The sequence below is a fragment of the Rhinolophus sinicus genome, chromosome 14, assembly GCF_057876585.1.
Source record: "Rhinolophus sinicus isolate RSI-liver-muscle chromosome 14, RSI-T2T, whole genome shotgun sequence".
NCBI classification, from domain to species: domain Eukaryota; kingdom Metazoa; phylum Chordata; class Mammalia; order Chiroptera; family Rhinolophidae; genus Rhinolophus; species Rhinolophus sinicus.
In genome coordinates this window covers 185,957,692-185,978,457 of record NC_142514.1, presented here as the reverse complement: position 1 = coordinate 185,978,457, position 20,766 = coordinate 185,957,692, and the positions used below count along the sequence as shown (strand labels likewise).

At 49.2% G+C, this 20,766-nt stretch overlaps 1 protein-coding gene across 11 annotated transcripts in view; it reads right to left on the bottom strand.

Annotated features, from left to right (window-relative positions):
• The window catches only part of PPFIA1 (PPFI scaffold protein A1), an 83,913-nt gene that overhangs the window by 12,449 nt on the left and 50,698 nt on the right, over positions 1 to 20,766 (bottom strand). For 6 of the 11 annotated variants that reach the window (XR_016018427.1, XR_016018426.1, XM_088789771.1 and 3 more), the window contains 10 exons: positions 19,501 to 19,724; positions 17,206 to 17,437; positions 15,005 to 15,034; positions 12,180 to 12,331; positions 10,534 to 10,706; positions 10,082 to 10,175; positions 4,058 to 4,139; positions 3,754 to 3,954; positions 1,909 to 1,971; positions 1,402 to 1,428 (listed from right to left, as the gene is read on the bottom strand). Coding sequence is in view for 9 of the 11 variants with exons in the window: in XM_088789771.1 (XP_088645897.1) it covers positions 1,402 to 1,428; positions 1,909 to 1,971; positions 3,754 to 3,954; positions 4,058 to 4,139; positions 10,082 to 10,175; positions 10,534 to 10,706; positions 12,180 to 12,331; positions 15,005 to 15,034; positions 17,206 to 17,437; positions 19,501 to 19,724 (1,278 nt within the window). In the remaining 2 variants the exon portion in view is untranslated. The remainder of the gene's footprint in view (positions 1 to 1,401; positions 1,429 to 1,908; positions 1,972 to 3,753; positions 3,955 to 4,057; positions 4,140 to 10,081; positions 10,176 to 10,533; positions 10,707 to 12,179; positions 12,332 to 15,004; positions 15,035 to 17,205; positions 17,438 to 19,500; positions 19,725 to 20,766) is intronic. The other 5 variants (XM_088789773.1, XM_074336874.2, XM_074336875.2 and 2 more) reach the window with 3 other exon arrangements.

The following is a 20,766-nucleotide window of genomic DNA, read 5'->3' as shown; positions in this document are numbered from 1 at the left end:
CATGGCCTGGAACACACTGATGTGTTCTTCCCCTGAGCACCCAAGGGCATCTCACACTTCCCCTGGGCTTGCAAGCTGGCCACCGCGCGGCAGCACGCAAAGGCGCAGGTGTGCCTCCTGCGCTTGGCAGCACCTGGCAGTTACAGATCCCGGGAAGCCATCGTCCTCGCTTCTGCCGAAGATCGAACATTGGCTAATGCTAGCACCATCGGCACGGCTCGTCCTTGGTTCTATTTCCATTGCAAAGAGCAAATGTTCAGTTGATTTAATTTACACTTCACATCCCAGTGCAGGGAATTTCATAATAAGGTGCTGACAACGCTCTGCTTCTCAGTGTAAAATATACTGACATTTAAGTAATTATGAAATGTACCCTTTTAATTCACTAATGGTCCTTACTGGCCCTGGAAAGAGATGTCTGACTAGGTTAAGTAATTAATGGGGACATTTATCTGGAGTAGTGGCACATAAATGGGGGAGCTCAGAGAATCACATTATAGCTCCTCTCTACTTCCATTAAGAAAAGAAAAAACACGGTACAACTGGCTTTGCTTTAGAAGCACAGAGAGAGGGAAACAGGTGTTTCAACTAGCAACTTGTAATCAGGAAAACTCTGATTGAAAATTGTTGTGGTTTTCTTCAGGTACACAATTAATCTCGAGTCCTGTACACAATGCCACTAACGAGAGCCTCAGGGGACGTTGCCTGTCCACACCTTGCAGCCTTCGGTCTGTCGCTGAAACGGACAGCATGGCACACGGCGGGGCTGGTGGAATCACAGGTAGGAACGCCACTGTTTTGAGGTGGGTTGTCTGAAAGTAAGGCTGCAGAACAGTCAGGACAAAGCTTTTTGTGAGTTGAGGAACTGGGAAGCTGAAAACTCAGAAGGACATTAGCGAGAAGAGGCTTCATTTCTGAGAATTCCGTTAGGAGGAAAGTCTTTAGTTCACACAGCATTTAGGACAGTTCTTAGTAAAATACTGACTCGAGGACCTACTGATGTATTGGAAACGTGTGAGAACACAGTTTTCCCATCCGCAGATCTCATAACTAAAGTTTACCACTGGGATTGACATATATAATCTCAGGCAGGAGCTGCCGAAGCCACATGACTTTATATATAAGACCGTACATTAAACAAAGCGATCCACGTTAATTAGAATGAACTACCATGGCTCCACACGAGAAATGCTGACGAGTCTTCAAAATTGTCCATGAGACGTACTCTTTGTAGTCTTTGTTCCTATGCTTTGCTCTGACTAACGCTTTCACGTCATTAACAATATTCTGAATATAGTGAGATATTAAAAATGCCAAGAAAAGAAAATTACAAGGTTTCATACTCCAATTCTTTTTGTTGCTGTACATATAGTGAAGAATATATTATAGAGAGTCTCCAACCTGAGCCCAGCTTCCCTCCTCATCCTCCTGATGTTACGTGGTTAGGGATGCAAAAGAACACAACCATTAGTATTGGTGAGCTTAGTCACGCACACAGATTAACTTGGGAGGGAGGGTGCAGCTGAACTGAGTGAAAAGTTCAAAAAATCAAAAGCATCATGCAAAACTCATGCAAAACCAACAATTCCAATGTCTCATGCAAGGAGCCGACGCCCCACGACAAGCATGTCCATAAAAGGAGAGAGCTAGGGCCAGACCGTCCCAATGGGGGCTATTCTGAGGGCGCTCCTGGCTCAATCTACTCTGAACGGGGCCCGCCTACCATCTTTAAGCTCCTGAACAAAACCTGACGTAAGATCAAATGCGAATTCGATTTTACACATTTCACTAGGACCTAAGGGAAGTACTTATCCGGAACAATTTAATGTGATATGAGATTTTGTTTCTGCTGCGCGGCTCTTAAGTGGGTGCGCACGGAGGGGAAGGTGAGCCTGGGCCGTGACTGACCGTTTGTGGCGTGGCTGTGAGCGTCTCCATCTCCTCGTGCGTTAACCAGACATTTCCTGTGGTCTAGGGTGACCCCAGTGACCAAGCACATCCAGGGCAAGGGAAGCAGTGACAAAGAGGAAAGGTGGCAGACACGTAAGCCATGGGCACGTAGAGGAACAGTGGAGGCAAAGCTTCCGTTAGATGCCCACACAGAAAACAGAGCATTAGCACAAGCTCGTAACCACATCTTATTAACCCCACGTTGTCAGTAACAAGGAGAACACGATTTCTAGAGCTGTCAGGCTTACCACCTGAGGTATGTGACACACAGAGAGAAGAGAACACATTTCTTACTTCTGCAAATTGTGCTTCTCAGGTAACTCTTCATTCGGTGTGTTTCATACAGTCTTACCCAAACAAAGCCTCGCTCTGGCTGGGCTATCAGAACATGGTTTCTGGGAGGCCCCGTCACTCGCGGCCCGGGGGAAATGAAGGGGCAGGGAGCCGGAGGGCTAAGTGTGTCCAAAAGAATGCTGAACACGTTCAGTGTGCCAAATAACAGCACCACCGACCCATCACACCAGAGGGACGCAGGCTGTGTGGTCACTGAGCAGGCCTCCGAGCAAGGTGCACCCTGTGTCTTAACTGTAAGGTGCACTCTGCATCACTGCCCGTCAAGAACTGCCTTTATCAGGACAGTTTACAAAACCTTTGGGAAAACCACCCCAGAACCTTCATTTCTAGAAAGGCCACGCTGATGGGAAACTACTGGGGAACACGGACCACATCAACACTGCGATACTGTGGCCGAACCTGCCACTGGGCCAAGAGCTATCTGTGTAGTAGGTGAGAGCACAGCATCACTGCCCATCACCACAGGCCGTTCACCAAGAAACAAAATAAAACAAATAGAAATACTCTTAACACTTACTGTGTGGAGTAACTGAGCCTGGAATCGGGCCCTGACCTGCTACGCAGAGAAGTGTGTCTGTGAGGCTCTGGGTTTCTCAGCCAGAGTTCTTCTCTCCAGAATAGACCAAAAGCAGAAGTGGAAAGAGCCCACCCTGTCTCCCAATTACCATTAATGTGTTCCTTAGTTTCGTTTTTAACTTTTTCAACGAGGAGGACCCTTTATAAGGACTTTCCAGGTCTTCCCATGGGAAGCAGACTGTCTGAGCACAGATGTACACAGATGTGACGCTTGGTACACACGTGCAGGTTTGCGGACTGCTTAAAACCCTGAGCTCCCCAAATGGAAAGCACCAGTAGGCCAAACAAATCAACAGAGCAAAACACTGGCTACAGTGCAACTGGGGATCTAAGCCTCTCCCCTTCACTTTTCATACATTTATATTTAAATGCGATCATTTCTTTTCCACATTTTCAAAAACTCCTAGTTCTATATTACAGTGCCTCTGTAGTCAAGCTATTATAACAGCATTGAATAAAGTATATTTTAAGCACCCAATTGTCACAGATTAAAAGTTGTAATGTTTTGGGGCAGCCGGGTAGCTCAGTTGGTTAGAGCGTGGGCTCTGAACAACAGGGTTGCCAGCTCAATTCCCGCATGGGATGGTGGGCTGCGACCCTGCAACTAAAGATTGAAAATGGCAACGGGGCTTGGAGCTGAGCTGTGCCCTCCACAACTAGATTGAAGGACAATGACTTGGAGCTGAGACGGGCCCTGGAGAAACACACTGTTCCCCAATAAAAATTTAAAGAAAAAAAAAAAGTTGTAATGTTTTGAATGCTACAATTTTAATTTGGACACTGGATGTATTGAGAAGCAACACAAACAGACAATGCTTCCTGTAAAGGCATTTTCCTTCTTCCAAAGAAGCGACTCTTGGGACGGACACGTACCGTTCTGGACGTGGGAGGGGCTGACGGGCTGGTGAGGGACATGATTTCCTGAATGGCCAGCCGCAGCTTCAGCCTGTGCAGGGGGTTGCTGATGCCGATCTCCCGCTGGATCTCCGTGTCTGACAGGGCCGACATGATGGCCCCGCTTTTCACGTTGGCTCGGCAGGCGGCCACATACCAGGCTGGCATCCCAACCCAGAGCTGGAGACAGGGAGTGCCAAGGTCAGAGGTCAGGCTCAGGGGACGCCAATGGACTACAGCGTCACATGTGTAACCCACTCAACCCAGGGTTAAAAGGAGGTACCTCCAGCCAGACGACAACAGTGGGCCCATCCCATTGTGCAAAAGGTAAACCTTGCCTCCGGGCTTCCTCAAGCAACTCATGCCTGCAAACAACAAGACAGTCAAAATTAAAGAATCCCTATTACATGCACAGGTAAAACAATACTCATTGTTAACTTCACAAGTGTTAAGAGCATCTCATCATTTCCTGTTCATCTTCTACACTATCTGCCGAAAGCTGCTTTGGTCCATAGCACAAGGAATGCCTGACGGATGGAATGCTGACTAACTCCACGATTCTCTATACAAGCATCTGCTTGCAGAATTAAAGTTATTACCAATTTTCAAAAATCCCAGCAGTCTTCATATCCAAGGTAGGATGCCCAAGGGAAAACATAATCACTTCCCTTTTCTAAACAATGAGGAGAAATATGGAGGAAGAGGAAACTAGACCTGGGTTTGCCTCTGAGAGCTTCAAAAATCTTCAGTTTTTACACCACAAAGAACAATGCAGATTTTCAACACTTAAAAATGGTCCAATGGAGCAAGCAAGTGATCGACTGGATTTTGGCTGTTTCTTCTATTCTCTACTATTTAGCTAACTGGGTATTTGCTAAATTATGACATTGCATCATCTCGTGGTTTAACCCACAGGCTTCATATCCAGAAAATATCAATCCCAACCACTTCTCCCACGCACACAGGGTGGGTCGTGAACGTAAGAGACTGACGCACCACAGGGGCTAAGGGTCCTCGGCCTCTTGTGGGCCTGATTTTAAAACAGCCAAACCACAATTTTACCATATTAACATCTTGAAACATGACCCTACTGCTAACATAGTTATGTAAGAGATAACACAATAAGCTTTATGAAGCTTATCTCACATTATCGGTGTTGTCTACTTACAAAGCTTTCTAAAAGACACTAACTCTTTTTAAAAATGAAAAGCCTAGAAGAGGCAATGGGATCAGCAGAAGACAGGCCCATTTAGCTCACATGCCCGGAGATCACTGAGACGTTTTTAAATTCCTTGGTCAGTTTTAGTCAGTTATTTTCTGTAATCATTCCTGCAGAACATACCACTAAATGTTTTCATTTCTAAACATACATATCAGATCTTCAATATATTTAAACAGTATCCCACTTTTCTTAAGACTGTCAAGTCTATGTACAATTAAAGCTCAAAGTGTTCACATAAGATTGCAAATGAGTGTTCCTTAAGTCACCCTCAGGTTTCCTGGGAATAATAAATATGGTCATTATCTAGGAATAAATATACTGAGATTGTAACACACATCTTAACAGATCGAGAATAAAAAAAAGGCAAACTTTTCCAATTAAAATAAGTAAAGCTACTTATAAATAAAGAAGACACTGAGCCCACCCAGAATCGAGCTCGTGGGACAACAATGCTGGAGGGAGGGCAGAACGGCCTGGCGAGTGAACGAACCATCCTTGCGCTGAATTAAATGCCCCTTTGTTTCCTAAGGACAAATTCTGCTCAGATAAGGCTGTGTCGGTGCCAGCACTCACAGAAAGAAGGCTTCTGAGCCACAGGAGCAGCACAAGTGAGTCCCTGGCAGGTGGACAGGACCTGACAGCACGATCACGTGCTCCGTCCCCAACAGCCCGGCCTGCCCGCCCAGAGGGTGTCCAGACCCCCTGACTCTGAAGTGCACTGCACCAGAGACTTCATGTTTCATCTGAAACAAGGGATATCGCGTGTGAGTCAGTCCTTTAATTGCAGCAGTGGAGACTGGGGCACCTTCCCCGACCACCTGCAGTGGGCGCTCCGTCTCACAGGACGCCTTGTCTAGTAGGGACGGACTTCTGGGTCCTGACCATGCAGCTAGGAGATGCGGGAAGTTAGCGAGGAGGTCGAGGAGACACCAGCGGGGCGGCTGGCCGGTCTGTGGGCTTCCTGCCCCTTCTCCCCCCGCCCCCAATCAAGCCAGTCCATGACCTAGAAGACCAAACTCGGGACCTTACCCCTGGGCTATCACCCCAGGTGGGAACACTAGCACCCCTTTCTTCTCTGGGGGTGACTGTTCCCAATCATGTGAAGAGGTCCCTGCGCCACAGGGGTGAGATGGGGTCACCTGGGAGCTGTGGGGAGGGGCGGCTGAGACCACACCTGGAGATGCGAGGCCAGCTCCACTCCGGCCCTTTCTGTCACTTGGTTTCATGAACAAATACGTTCCTTTCTCACTTGATCTAGGAACTGCGTGTCTTTTACTTGCTACTGAGAAAGGCCTAACGCAGGCAGCCCGTTTCCTTCACCTGCGACTGGTGTAAATGAAATGGCGACCACAACTCACAGCCCACCCACCGATCCCTTTCTAATGATCACTGGAACCATCTACTTTCCTACTTTACGAAAACTCCCGAAATACACGTGACAGCATTTATTTAATCCTCAGCAACAGTTAACCGGAAGGGAACGAGGTGTGCTTTTACAGGTCAATTTTCCAGCAAACAAGAACTCTTCCGGCCATTAGCTCCAAAGCCTAACGGGCGAGAACGAAGGTGACGGACTCCAGGAGCCTGCCACCTGAGTCTCCCCAGAGCCGCTAACACTGTCCTGCGGAATCGGAGTGACAAGCCCACATCCTGGGGCACGAGGCATACACCGTTTCCCCGATGCCACAGCCCCAAAAGCAAATGGAGGCCTGATTTGGTTTTGCTGTCATTTCCTCCCTCTCCTGGAAGAGGCTGCACTGTCTCTGCTGTCGCTCTGTCCCACTGCTAGGAACGGTGACCTAGCTTTCAGCCTCCTCGCGGAGTAGAATGGATGAGCGCTGTGACCGCCATGGTCAGGACTTGATCTTCTCCCTCGAGGATCAATTCTAGACCCAGGGCTGACTGATAAAATACCTGCTCTGGCAGCAAACCGAGGCACATGCTCCCTAGGCTTAACATTACATTCGGAGGACGAAGACATTTAGAAATGCACTCACTTCTCTGGGGCACAGCACACGTATGAGGAAGGTGGCGTCGCCTGTGAGCAGTGAGGGCCCAGGGTAAAGCTCTTTCCTAAGGAGAAGCCCGTGTGAGCTTTTGCGGTCACACACCGGGTAGGTGCTGCCGTCCCCAGGACAGCCCCGGCCCCCTTTCTCTGAGGCGGGCACTCTCAACACTGTGGCGACCTGTCCGAAGATGTACCAGCTCAACTCCACAAGCACGGCTCTGCGGCGGCAAAGCACTACCCAGCCCCACGGCCACGGCACGCTGGGAAAGCACGGGCGAGCGGACTGAGGCACGATATCCCATCTAAGTCTGCGAGGCGGCGAGGGTGGGGTAGGGACGCGCTGTTTGGCACCCATACGGCGCCGCAGGTTTCCGAGCAAACCAGGGAACCACCGCAGGAAGGGACCCCACACGCACTAGTCATCCTTGGGGAGAGAGCATTTAAAATACAGGTTAAAGAGGCTGTGCTCAAACAGTAGGGGGACTCTGCAGACATCACAGAAACACCATCAAGTGTGACAACGGTTAGTGACAGCTCGTTCACCACAGCTGTGCCCTCCAGGCTTTCACTAAGCATGTCAAGCACCAAGCGTGCCCACCACACCATTTTAAGTAGCTTCATAAAATCTCAACATCGCCACCAAACTCACCAAGTTCTAGAAAATTCTCTAAAAGTGAATGCATTTATTAACCCCTGATTTACCTCAAAGTGTGCCTTAAACTGCTAAACTTTAAGGCACACTATGAGATAAATCAGGGGTTAATAAAAAGACTATTTCTGAGAAAAGTATTTTGATTCTTACATCTATCACGCCATAAAGGTTAAACTGTATTCAAACAAAGCTCGTTTTGGATAACTCAAACATTTTTCACATTTATAAATAAAGCATTTTCCTGAAGTCAATTTTATCTCTGGTTAACTGACAACTAAAATTACCCACTGTAGTCAGACAAATACCCTTCGTACTTAAAATTTTCCCCTATTAACCTACTCGCACATTCTAGAACTTGCCCTGCATGATCACAGGGTTCAGCCAACAATCCACTCTTAAGACACTCACAGCTATGGTAACACAGAGCTACAAGTTCAGAGCCAATGCCACCAATTTGAACATCAGAGCCACACAGAAACCTACCTACCACCAACACTTACACGAACGCACATCTACACGTACACACCCCAGTGTGAAATGTAATCACACATTGGGGCAACTGACTCAATAAAGGGTGTCCTCACACAGCCAAGTAAGTAATCAAGCATGCATACCTCCCGAGAATACAAAATTAATTTTAAAAAGAGACATTTTTACTTCCGGGAGCAGGGGGTGGGAGGACCACGGTGCCGCCACAAATCTTACTGTTTTTTATTACAGTAAGAATGAGGATGTAACATGAAACACAGCAGCAAAATCTAAGCGACAAAGATTTCCTAGCCCGGTTCCAGGAGGCAAAGGCCTGGCTGTGCCATTAAGCTTCACAGAGCCAATGGCAGTCACCCAAGTTCTATCACGTTTTTATACAGTCCCCAGGCAGCAACTTCAAATCAGCATTGCCATTACGTGGTTTCTACACATTTCCACTTACGCTTCCTGTGGTCCTGTGAGCAATGATAGAGACAACAGCCCTTCACTGAAGTTGAGTCAATAGTGTGCCAGTCAAGACAACTACAATGAGTTTTGAAAAGAGCGCAGCAACTGGGCGTATTTCACAAAGAAAAAGCAACCGGCAACTCCAGGGGCTGACGGCAGAGGGGCCTCAAGTGGAGAGGGTCCCCATGGGCTCAAATGCGACGGGGACCATGCCTTGAGGCCTGGGTTCCTGACCAGCGTGGGTTTCTCAGGGTACTCGAGGGTGGACCGTGACCTTGCCCCCATCAGGTTCCTCACAGAACCCACCAGGTTTCAGCCCATCTCTAGCACTGTCTCACCACCAGTCCTCACGGTCTTCCGGTTCCCAAGGCCACGGCTGACCTCTCGGGCTATAAACCGCCTCTTATTGTAGATGAGGGCTTGGTTTTATTTTTCAGTTGTCAGTTCACTGGGCTATTGTTTCAACCCCTCTAGCTCATCTGCTAACCTTTGGTCTGGATATGGCCCACCCACCAACACGTGACCTGTTCCGGGTCGGGAAAGACCCAGAGGGCTGTGCTCCTACAACTCCCTCGTGCCCCCTCCTGGGGTGACACAAGGCCTGGGCTCTCTGTAGAAAACTAGTCCCACGTGGGGCGGCCGGTTGGCTCAGTTGGTTAGGGCGTGGTGCTGGTAACATGAAGATTGCCAGTTCAATCCCTGCATGGGCCACTGTGAGCTGTGCCCTCCTTAAAAAACTAAAATAAAACAAAAATAAAATAAAATAAAATGGAGAATGTTTAAATAAAAAGAAAACTAGTCCCACTGTTATTACTTATTTTCAGAAGCAAGGCAATTCAGAATGAAAATTTAGTAATAAACAGATTACAAAACAGAGAGTCTATTTAAGGTAAAAACCAACATCTAGTGGAGGAGGGAAGAAGGGCAAAGCCATGGCTACTTCCTGACAGGTCACTGTATGAACAGCCCATTCTGAGTGCTGGTGAGTCCCAAGTGGCTGCAGCTGCGCATGCAGTCACACACACCTCCCGCGTGTGGCGCTGTCTGAAGGGCTTCCTGTGTACTTCTGCAGATGCGCTCGCACTGCTACGGCTCAAGAGCCATGAGGGGCGGACTGCTACTACTCCCATGTCACAGAGGACAACACGGAAGCACCGGAATGCCAAGGAACTTTCCTAACGCCTCAGAGCTCTGTGTGTGGAGCCAGGATTCACATTCAAGTGCTCTGAGGCCTCTCGACCACCTTCCACCCTCACGTCCTTGTGAGACAACTTTCTAAGGTGGGCCGGGAGCCCATGTGTGAGCCCTTTCAGAATTTCATAAATGCTGTCAGTCCTCCAGGAAACAGAGTTTAATAAAGGCTCCAGATTAATCACTTCAGAAGATAATATACACACACAGCTAGATAGGCCATTTAATAAATAAACGTTAGGTAAAAATCAGACACAGCTGAAAACGGTTCAGTGAGCTGGACAAATAGAAATCTTACTTTTTTTGAAGTTTACGATTTTTTTCAGCCTGTCCTCCCAATTTGCTGAGTCCCAAGGCATCTTGAGATGAGTTTTCTGTCTCTGACACACCAGCTAGGAGGAAGCAGAATGAAAACACTGAGCAAGTTCACCACGGCCAGGTTAAGTGTTTCCATGAGAGGTGGCAGAGTTTGCAGGGAGAGTGAAAAACCCTGCAGGCTGAGCTGCTGACTGGACCAGCACCACGTGAGGACGCTCGAGGCGGCCAGCCCGCAAGCACCAGGCCGTTACTGACGGCACACGACTGCTAACCATGGCTCTTGGGTTCGTATGTGCGCCCACTGAGAAACGTGGCCCTCCGTGGCTTCTGCCCAACAACACCCACGGGTGTGACAGGCCCCAGCGGGAAGGACTGGGGGCACACAGCAGGCACGCACACGGCCATTCCCCCTCCCCGACCGCCCCCACCAACCTTGTCCCAGCGCCTCCTTGCCGCCGAGCCCAGGGCGGCCCTTTTCTTTCTTGCCGAACAAGCGGCCGATGGAGGACTTGATGCCCTTCTTCTTGGGGGCTTTGTGCAGCGAGTCCTGGCTGCTGTTACTGCTGCTGGGGTTGCTCACCGGGCCATCCTGGGAGCCTGTCGAGCTTCGGGACAAAAAAGGACCTTTAACATGCGCCTGCATCACAACAAAACGTTTCATTCCAATGAACTAGAAATCTGCACATTTTTAACACCCGCTCTTCAAATTTCACAACAAACGTTGCAAGTCTCCTGTATGGCACCTTCGTCACCAAACGTGCTCCCAGTGACACCACTGGAGCAGTGCTCGTGGGAGGCTGGGGTTGTCTGACCTGGAGTCTCCCTCCGAGGAAGGCCCTGACTCCAAATCCTGCCGCAGAGGGCTCTACTGACCGTGCCTCAGGGTTCCCTCAGCTAGTGGAGACGCGCCCACAAAACCGGAGCTGCCCCACTCTCAGAGCTTCGACAACCCCCCGCCCCAAGGCTGACTGTTGTCGGCCTGGCAATGAGAGTGCGAGTAGCTAGCTGCAGGGTGGCTGTCAAGGTGAACACGATGCCCTCCAGACCACTGCCTGGTGCAGACAAACACGACAGGCAGCAGGTCTGGGAAGGATGGCATTAGGCACAGCAGAGCTGGCGGGCTTCCTGCAGGAGGCACTCTGAGAGCCAAGGATGTGGAGAGCTCAACAGCGGAAAGGCACAAGGGCACTCGCGCGGCACTGACTGGCCCACTGGGACGCAACCATCGGAAACATGCCAGGTGTTCGGCAAATGCTCCATCAAGAACAGAAACAAAGTTCTCAAATAGTCAATCTGTGGAATCTCAAGAAATGCTGAAGAAACGATGGTTTTTCTAAAACTGCTGATACCATTTCACTCCTTTCTTTCCAAACTAACTTTCCTCAGATACGCATCTTTTGCTGGATTTTGCTGCGGCTCAAGGTCAGTGGCAAGCATCCCAAGAATGTCATTTAAATAAATGCAAATGAATTAACTGTATTTCTTTAAAATCATTGTTTTGACTTTCTTTTTCAAGAAAAGATTATTGGGTTTCTTTTTCTTTCTTTCTTCTTTTTTTTTTTTTTTAAGATTTTATTGGGGAAGGGGAACAGGACTTTATTGGGGAACTGTTTGTACTTCCGGGACTTTTTCCCAAGTCAAGTTGTTGTCCTTTCAGTCTTAGTTGTGGAGGGTGCAGCTCAGCTCTAGGTCCAGTTGCCGTTGCTAGTTGCAGGGTGCACAGCCCACCATCCTTTGCGGGAGTTGAACTGGCAACCTTGTGGTTGAGAAGACGCGCTCCAACCAACTGAGCCATCTGGGAGCTCAGCGGCAGCTCAGCTCAAGGTGCCATGTTCAATCTTAGTTGCAGAGGGCACTGCCCACCATCCCTTGCGGGACTCGAGGAATCAAACCGGCAACCTTGTGGTTGAGAGCCCACTGGCCCATGTGGGAATCGAACCGGCAGCCTTCGGAGTTAGGAGCATGGAGCTCTAACCGCCTGAGCCACCGGGCTGGCCCTATTGGGTTTCTTAAGGCTGAAAATGGAAAGACAAGCATGTTTCTAAGTGGGGCTACAGGCCGCCCAGCCGCATCCTTACTTTCTGACGTCCCTGACGTCCTCGTGGCTGACCGTGTGCAGAGCCCCTTTGTGCAGCCTGTCCAATCGAAGGGACCTCGGGGAGGGCGGGGGAGAGGTTTCACATTTGATCGTTGTCTTGTCATCTCGTACCTCTTCTCGGGAAGCTGGCAACTGAGTGGTCGAGATAGCGTAAAATTAGTTAACAATAAACTTGATAAAAACAACAAAAATCACACAGGCTTTCAACTACAACCACAAACTGGTGTGAAATCTATCTGTTATGCTTTGCTGAGTATACCACGTGTTTGGTCCCGTGCGCTTTCCCAGGGTGGCTTGTTTAGGACACACAGGACCACGGGGCAGGGCAGGGACAGCGCAGAGCCCGGCTCCTAGGCCGCCTGGGCAGGACCCAGTGACGCTCCTCTTCCGGGGTGTCCTCGCAGCCAAGGGGTCGCCCTCCCTGGAGTCCCAGGACCCTGTGAGGACAGCCACTGAGGGGGCAGCAGACATCTGCATGCGGCACTACAGGCCGCAGGCCGCACGCGCGCTACCGATGATGGGCAGGGGAGGACGGTGCGGATGTCCTGCGACCATTCAAAACCAACAGCAACGAAAACAGACCCCTCCTGGCACACGTGTCCAGGCCTTTCGGGGTGGGGGAGGGGGAGAAACAGCTTGTACCTCGACCCAGGTCGTCTTTAACAATCATGCAAATTACTGGGCTCTGTAACAACAGTTACAGGGGAAAAGGCGGCTGACCCGCCACCCCGAACCCCCACGTCTGGCTTGTGTCTCTCGATCACACTTAGTTAGATGGGGTGTTTGAAATTGAAGTCTCAGTTGCGGTTTAAAAACATCGTGCTCTCACTACGCTTAGATAAAGTAATCCCAGGCTTGCATGAAAGAGGATCTCTTCAGGTCCCCAGCTTGTCTGCAAGGATGAGAGGATGGGGAACAGATGAACCCCTTCAGCACTTACTTGCAAACTTGGGTTGTGCCGTTAGGGTAAGGCTGGATTTCATGAAACATGCATGGCTAGCATGTGAGGGAATGAGACTTAGCAGCCAACTTGTGCTTTTTTTAGCGGGATGGCGTAAGGAGGCCCGAGCCACTGTGGGGCCACAGTGATTCGTGCAAAATGAAGCTGAACTTATTCAAGACACAACCTCAGCAACAGCTGGATACCCGCATCGTCTCCTGATTTCTACTTACAATCGTCAGGCAACTAAAGGCTGTCACAGCCAGAAATTATCAATGTGAAACTTAGGGACAGATTTCAAATTCAAGTTGAAACAATGATTTATTAAAAAAAAAAAACCCGAACCAAATCAAAAAGGACAGCATGGGGAGTGACAGCCGTGCCTGAAATTAATAAACAGTGGAGACGAGCAGCTCCCCGAGCCAAGACCCGCCCCCCTTCAAAGCCGCCCGGCTGCCCGCCCGCCCCCTCCACTTTCCTCCAGGAAGGGCACCCCACCCAGACGTGTGCCTACATGCCATTCCAGACTCAACTAGACGGGGAGCTGCATGAGGCTGAAAGTCATCTGGGCGCACGGCCATGACACTGATAGGAAGAGGGTGACCGCGCACGCACACGCTGGCCGTGTCTGCACGGACGCCTGGTTCCATCCTCAAGCCGCCCTGAGCAAGGCCAATCAGCGAGTTCAGGTTCCCGCCAAGAACAGAACCAGGCTATCCTGTGGATATAACGCGACACACTACTTCCTTCACTGAGGCAGTCTTGCAACAGGAAAATGCAAACACAAGTCGCAGGACAGACGGGGGGGGGGGGCGGGGCGCTGTGCCACGGCCGTGCAGGCCCCTCATCCCCTTGAGGATCGTGCAGACAGGCACCGCCCAGGGTCCCCTGAGGAATGGGATTCTATTGGTGTTTTCACCTCCCGGGAGGGCAAGCCAGGGCTCAAAGAGGGTGAGTAGCACACGCAGGTCACAATCTGACAGCGCTGGGACCCGAGCCCAAGTTTGGCTAGATGACCATACTGCTCTGGGCCGTGGAGGGACCCACACGGCTGTGGCCCAGCTCACGTGCCCCCTGACCAGTGCACACCAGGCAGGTGTGGGGAGGGGCCACAGCCTGGGCCGGGCCGTGAAAGTGCTGAGGAAGGCATCTGGGTCAACAGCTCTGTTCCCTAACGCACTGTACTTCCTCGGAGACACGGGGCCCGGTTCCTGGTCATCTCTAAGGAGAAGAGGCCCTGATCGCCTCCTTCTGTTGGGGAAGCTGGAAAGGCGCTAAGAGCATCTGAAGAAAAGGCAGGCGGGGTGGGGAAGTGGCTCCGTGTCCGGGCTTGGAAACCAGACAGATCCGTACTGCACTGTTTACTGGCTGCGACCTTGCGCAGAGTGTGGCTCTCTAAGCCTCAGTTTCCACATCTGTAAAATGCGGTAACAGTACCCTGTAAGGGTGTTTGAGGGTCAGACAACAGATTCATAAAGCACTCAGCACAGGCCAGAGCTTACTATAGGCTGCCAGCTTTGAGTCTTAAAATTGGTGTTTTCCAAAGTTTCAAACTATGGCTCTGCTTCAATAAATCCACATTTTTAAAGTTGCTATGTCTATTGTAATAAGAATGCGACAACTAGAAGGCAAACAGGTAGGAGAAAGGCAAATTCTTCTGCGTGTCCCAATGTTCTGCGCACACCACCAATGGCCTGCGTCCAGCAGCACAATCGCTACTGACATGCCGCACGCGTGCCAACACTTCCATCAAAGCTCCAGTCACTCGTTCTCACACAGCTTCACAGCGTCCGTTGGTATAAAACGGTGAGTACCCTTCAGTACTTCACAGGGGAACAGGTACATGAAACTACTAAATAGTTTACCTTTCTGCGATGTTTCCTTAAATCACTAGGCTGATAGACGCATGCAAAGAAATGAAGAGAAACCAGATTTACTGCACACTTGGAAGGTAAAAATCCAACAATCCGTACAGGCAAATATGTTAAACAGAGAACGACAGGACACATAGAAGTGAGGCAAGATTTAGAGAAAACGTCACCGGAAATAAAACTTTTTCAACCACAAAATTTAAACACAGATTTACTAGAGAAACACTACAAATTATTACTCAGGGAGATAAAATTCTATTACAACATATGCAATTTACGTGGTAGGCATTCTACATAACAAAGGGCCCTAATAGTTGTCTGTTCTAAGCCAAACCTCTCTATCACTTAGTTTTCCTTAGTGGAAAACATTATACTTTAAAATATCAATCTAATTGATGAGGACATTACTGTAATACCTATTATAAAACGGGAACAAACCTACTTTTGGTTAATCACCTACTGTACATTAACGTAAAATCCTTACTCAGAATTTGATTTAAATCTTCTCAAAAATAAATTTATTGCTTAAAGCAAGATACCCTGTGAAAATATGTAAGAATTAAAGTAGCAGTACACCTGAGACGAATATAAAACAAGGCTGGATGGCAACTGTAATTTAAAATTGTTTTAAACAAATAAAAGCCCACACGATAGCAGGTGGAATCTTTACATTCCATAACTCACGTGGTATTTTAATTAAAATAGTCTATTAAAGGCATTAATTACGCATGCTCAGTAAGTTGATGAGATTTATGGTTTTGAATATAAACACCAGAACTGAAGGCATATTGTCTGTGTCAAGATGTCATTAATTCTACACTGAGCGGATTACTTCTTTATGCAAGAAGCACTTCATTAGGAATCACACACATCCTACATCGTTTTGAGTAAAACCACTCCGATCCATCTACAGCATGCCTGTATCCACATCAACGATACAGTGACAGCTAAAAGTATCGCTATTCGATGAGAAATGAAGCTAGAGCAGAAACCCCACTGAGCGGTGATGGCACGTGCGCGCGCACACACACTGCAGACAGCACTGAGGCTGTTACCTGAGCATGCTGTGGAGGGGTGTGAAATGTGGATGGAGAGGGGAGGGCAGCTGGACGGATAAACTACAGACTGGGGGAGCTGAGGTCTGGAGTCACAGTAACTAAACAAACAAAAGGATGACACAGGAAATCAAAACCAAATGAGGAAGCAGCATGCAGCCAGCATGCAGAATTACAAAAACAAGGGGAAGATATACAGAACTGTTTTTCACAAATCCTCTGAAAGGAAATAAGCATGACACCACAAATAAAATAGTTCAAAATACTAGGTATTAGCTAACGATGTGCATTATAAAAAGAGTACATCAAATACTTCAAAATGGACCAGTTACCACTTACTTACAAATGGACCATCTGCCACTAAGATGATTCACAGTTGATTTAATTACATGCTGGCTAACGATGCAAGTAAAAATGAAAATGGATGGTAACAGGAAAAATAATAACACAAGTACAATTAAAAAGCAGAATGTTTTCAGTGTGTGTGAAGCAATGCTCTCCTAAAACCTAAACTAAATCCATGAGCAAGTTATAAAACATTCTTCAGAGCTGCACACTGTGTCACTGCATTTCCAGATGCTTCCCTAGGAAGCCACAAAGAACTTGGCTTTCAAGCGACGTAATCCTGGTTTCACATGCAGAGCTGTGCTGAGCAGGCCACGGAGTGTGAGACGAGGTGGCCCGGTCTAGCTTTCGTTGTTTTGCTTTGTGATGCTGGCCCTAAACGCTCCAGTTAGGCATCCACAGTGTAAAGCACAACGGCATGGACTGCACATTTTTCAATGTGCTAGGAAGGCTCCCTACACTTCCTTTCGTTAAACCGTCTATTCCTAGGAAATGAAAACACTTCCCCTTCTAGCTGCCTGTGCCCAAAGTTACACAAGCAAAAGCTTCTGATGAATTCATGATGACATGCTAAACTGGTCCTCCAAACATTAAAATTAACTTGCCACTGGGCTATTGTTGAATGATTAAATACTCGCTGGTTTTCAAAATCTTGAACCTCTAAGCTGAACAAACGCAAAGCAAAGTCCCTGATTTCTTAGGGATAAAAGAACAAAAAGCACATTCGTCCAGTTCGGGACTTAACTTGGGTGTGATGGGGGAGGGGGTTGGCAGGGAGCAAAGGCCAGTACTTACTAGAGTCATGATACCTAGTCTGTCCACTTCCCGGGCTGGACTGTGTGGGATCCTTCGTGGGGTGGACCGCCCGCTGTTAGGGGGTGAGGAGCCAGCGAGCGAGGAAGCAGGGTACGGGGGGATGGAGCTCATTGATCTAAAACGACCAAGGTTGTCTAAGCTTCCGCTGCCGACGCGACTCTCAATCTCCTCGGCCCGCTGCTCCGTGCTCTCCTTTTCTTCCTGTATCAACCTGCAATGAACAAGGCCCCTTGACTTGACCAGCAGACACGTTACCGTTTTTGGATAGAAAGTCTGTGCAGCATTCTGTATTACAGTAAGTACACTCCAGCAGTGGTTGCTGCAACAATGAACACTTCGGCAAAAATGTTCTGTTTTTCAGTTTTTCAATCTGCTCAATTTTAGAACAACATGAAGGAAATCTTCCACTGAGTCTTACAGAGTTGCGTCTGATAACTCGTGTCCGATTTTCCTTAGTGGCACTGTAATTCCGATGGGCTTCCTCAGCCCTTACGCCCCCCATTCTTACAGCAAAGCTGCACACTTCTCTGCCACTTTTTTCAACTGGAAACCGGGAACTTGGACACTACAAAGCAATCCACAAAGCAATTAGGAGCCCCTGAACACTTAGGTCTCTAGGCTAGATGAGAATGTTGAGCTGATTTTTTTTTTAAGGATGAATTCGAACGGAAGTTATCAGTTGATGGAATCCTCTCCCAGCCTCATCTGAAGTCCTGGCTTCGTGTCAGCTGGAATGCAGGATTAATGCCCTTCTCCCTTAAGGAGCAGTTTTAGTTTGTGACTATGCAAATAATTATTCTAATGTTCACATACAGGACCCTTGTAGTAACCTTTCTAATTAAAGTTCCACTTACATCCCCTGAAAGTATTTCTTTGTCATTGATTCAGTGGATAGAATGTACCATTTGTATCAGGTCGACTTGTCGCATGAAGAAAAACCACTTGTACCTAACAATACCCTGCGAGGGAGAGAAGCTGACGGATGGAATCCTTCCTCATTTCCCACGATGAGGGGAAAGACAGTGTCTCGGAGCGCTTCCGTGATTAAACACGGCTCATGAAAAGTCAGCTTATAAAGTCAAAAAGGTAGGCAGCACAACTTCCTCTTACTTCAAAGCCTCAGCTCTTTTCGATGTAGATTCCAACCTTTCTTTCCCTCCTGCCTGTGGTAACTTTACAAGCATAAGATTTGGGCAGCAGCTCTACCGGGACCCACCGGGGACCCACGGGGGTCACTGGCACGTGGATGGCCTTCAGTGGCCTCAGGCGAGGGGTGGCACCGGGAGGGCCTGGGGTCCCCGCTAGTCACCACCTGGACAATTCTTTGGATTCCACCCTACAGCGGGCCCATCGTTTTGTAAATTTACACCATAGTTGCTGAGGTTTCTAAAGAAAACACCCTGAAAATGCTGATGAGGCAAAAAAGATTCAAACACACATCCTTTACCCACTCACGGTCCTACAATGAACCAACCTCCACCTGAGGGATAATTTAATTCAGCAAAATACAAGTGTGACCAGTTGTTGTCCAGCCATAAAACCTCAGCTTTTCCGTCCAGGCGGCCGTGTGACACACCGGAAAACGTGAGGCTCCCAAGGCCACACACTGGTTCTCTTCAGGGCTGGGGGATGCCCACTCTGGGGGTCAGGGCTGGGGGACACTCAGGCTGGCAGGGGGGTGACAAGGGGCCCTCCCTCAACTGCCCACTGACACTCACCCTTGCTTGCCCATGGGCTGAGCTGACACCTCGCCTAGTAAGTCACTGGAATCCTGGGCTTCTTACTCCCAAGCGTGCGGCCAGGGGAGGGGGGTGCTGGTGGACCTTTCCCTGCCTCTCAGAGTGCCAGCCCACGCACACCTCTCCTCTGCACCCCGGATTAGGGAGACGCACTCCAATGCATTCTCAGCTCTCTGCAGCCCAGCCGCTTTGCTGCTGGAAGCCCCGTCTGCTCCAGGCAGTGGCACAGGTGGGCACAGTTGAGCTGTCAGCAGAGCTCTCCAGCTGTGTCCTCTGCTCTCTGGGGAGGGGATGGAATGCCTGTCACCCTTTCACAGTACCTTCCACCAACGTGCCGAGACCACAGTTGTGGAGAGAATGCCCTGGCTGACCCAATATTATAACCAAGGGCAACTGCAGAGCTTCAAGTTCTTAAAGTAAGTTACTACTGTAGAACATTTAGGAAACATTCGTCATATGTGTTCCAGATGTTTCTGAGTAGCATACAGTTCCCCAGAGGCACTCCCGTCTCCGGTGCGTGTATCATCACGCGTACCTGATCTCTTTGTTTATGGCGTCCAGCTGCTCCTGAAGCATCATGGCCAGCGTCTGGGCATCGGCCTGCCCACTGGGGGACAACAGAGCAGCTGAGCTGAAGAGAGTGTCCCGGTCATCCTCGCCATCAGACACGTCGACATCACTCTCAAATGCTTGTGCCACGTTTGCCAGGACACTGGCTTGCTGGGCCCGTTCCCAATCCTGCTCATTAAGAGTCTGTACCTATAAACAAGAAAACCGTGTTTCAGCAGAGCCGGAAAAGAACAGCCCTCGTTACAGCGACGTAAAAGAAACCTATCAGAAGGTTACAAAACTGTTAAATGGAAGCCCAAAGAATTTGGAAAAAGGGGTCATGTGTATAAGCTGCTGGCATCCATTAAGCGAGCAGCATTTCAGAAACGGAAGGAGACACATCTGTCAGACGGCCCCGTGACAGCCACGTCTCAGCGTGATGTGAGGCATTTCTATGACATCACGCACCATGGGTATACGGCCGAGTCAGAGACGCAAACGGAACATTAAGGCACTACAGTCACACCACAACCAGCCATGCTGATGGGGAGAGAAAGAATTCCTCCCTCAGCTCAGAGCAGTTGGGCTCACCTGAGGGGCGTCACACGTCCTGTGTTCTAAGCAACACACAACCCGCGTCACTGGACGGCCCAAGCTCCCATGTCTACAGCTGATGGCAACAAGCACACAGAGAAGCAAGAAGGGGCAGCAGAGCCAAAGGCGGGCTGGCAGGCCCTTCTGAGGGGTCCCCTCAGTGCCAGGGAGTAACCACGTTTTCTGGGGAGTGCTGCTCACGGAGAAAGGCGCCTCGACGCTGAGTCAAAGCCTTCTGGGAACGCGGGAAGCACACCATGTGTAATTGTGTGCGTGTTGGGGGCTCGGGGGTCCCTCCTGTGTGCTCATTTCATGCCCCACCCCCACCCCAGCGAGGGTCCTGCCTCCCAGCTCACTGATGCACCATAAGAGCCAGGAGGGAGCCCTTCTAGACGCCTGAGCACTGGTGTCCCCTGCCAGCCCCACCTAAGGCTCACCCCTGCGGCTTACTCCAGGATCGCCTACCATTCCTCCCCCTTGGGATAATCCACTTTCCACTGGTTCATTCCCATCACCTAAGAACGCTTTCTCCCTTCTCCCTCCTTAAAACACTACAAGAGCAACCACAAATCTTTACGCCACGTCTCCTTCCAGCTACCACTGCATTTCTGTTCCCAATTAGAGTCCAAGTTCTCCAAGGAGCTGCCTCTATTGTTTC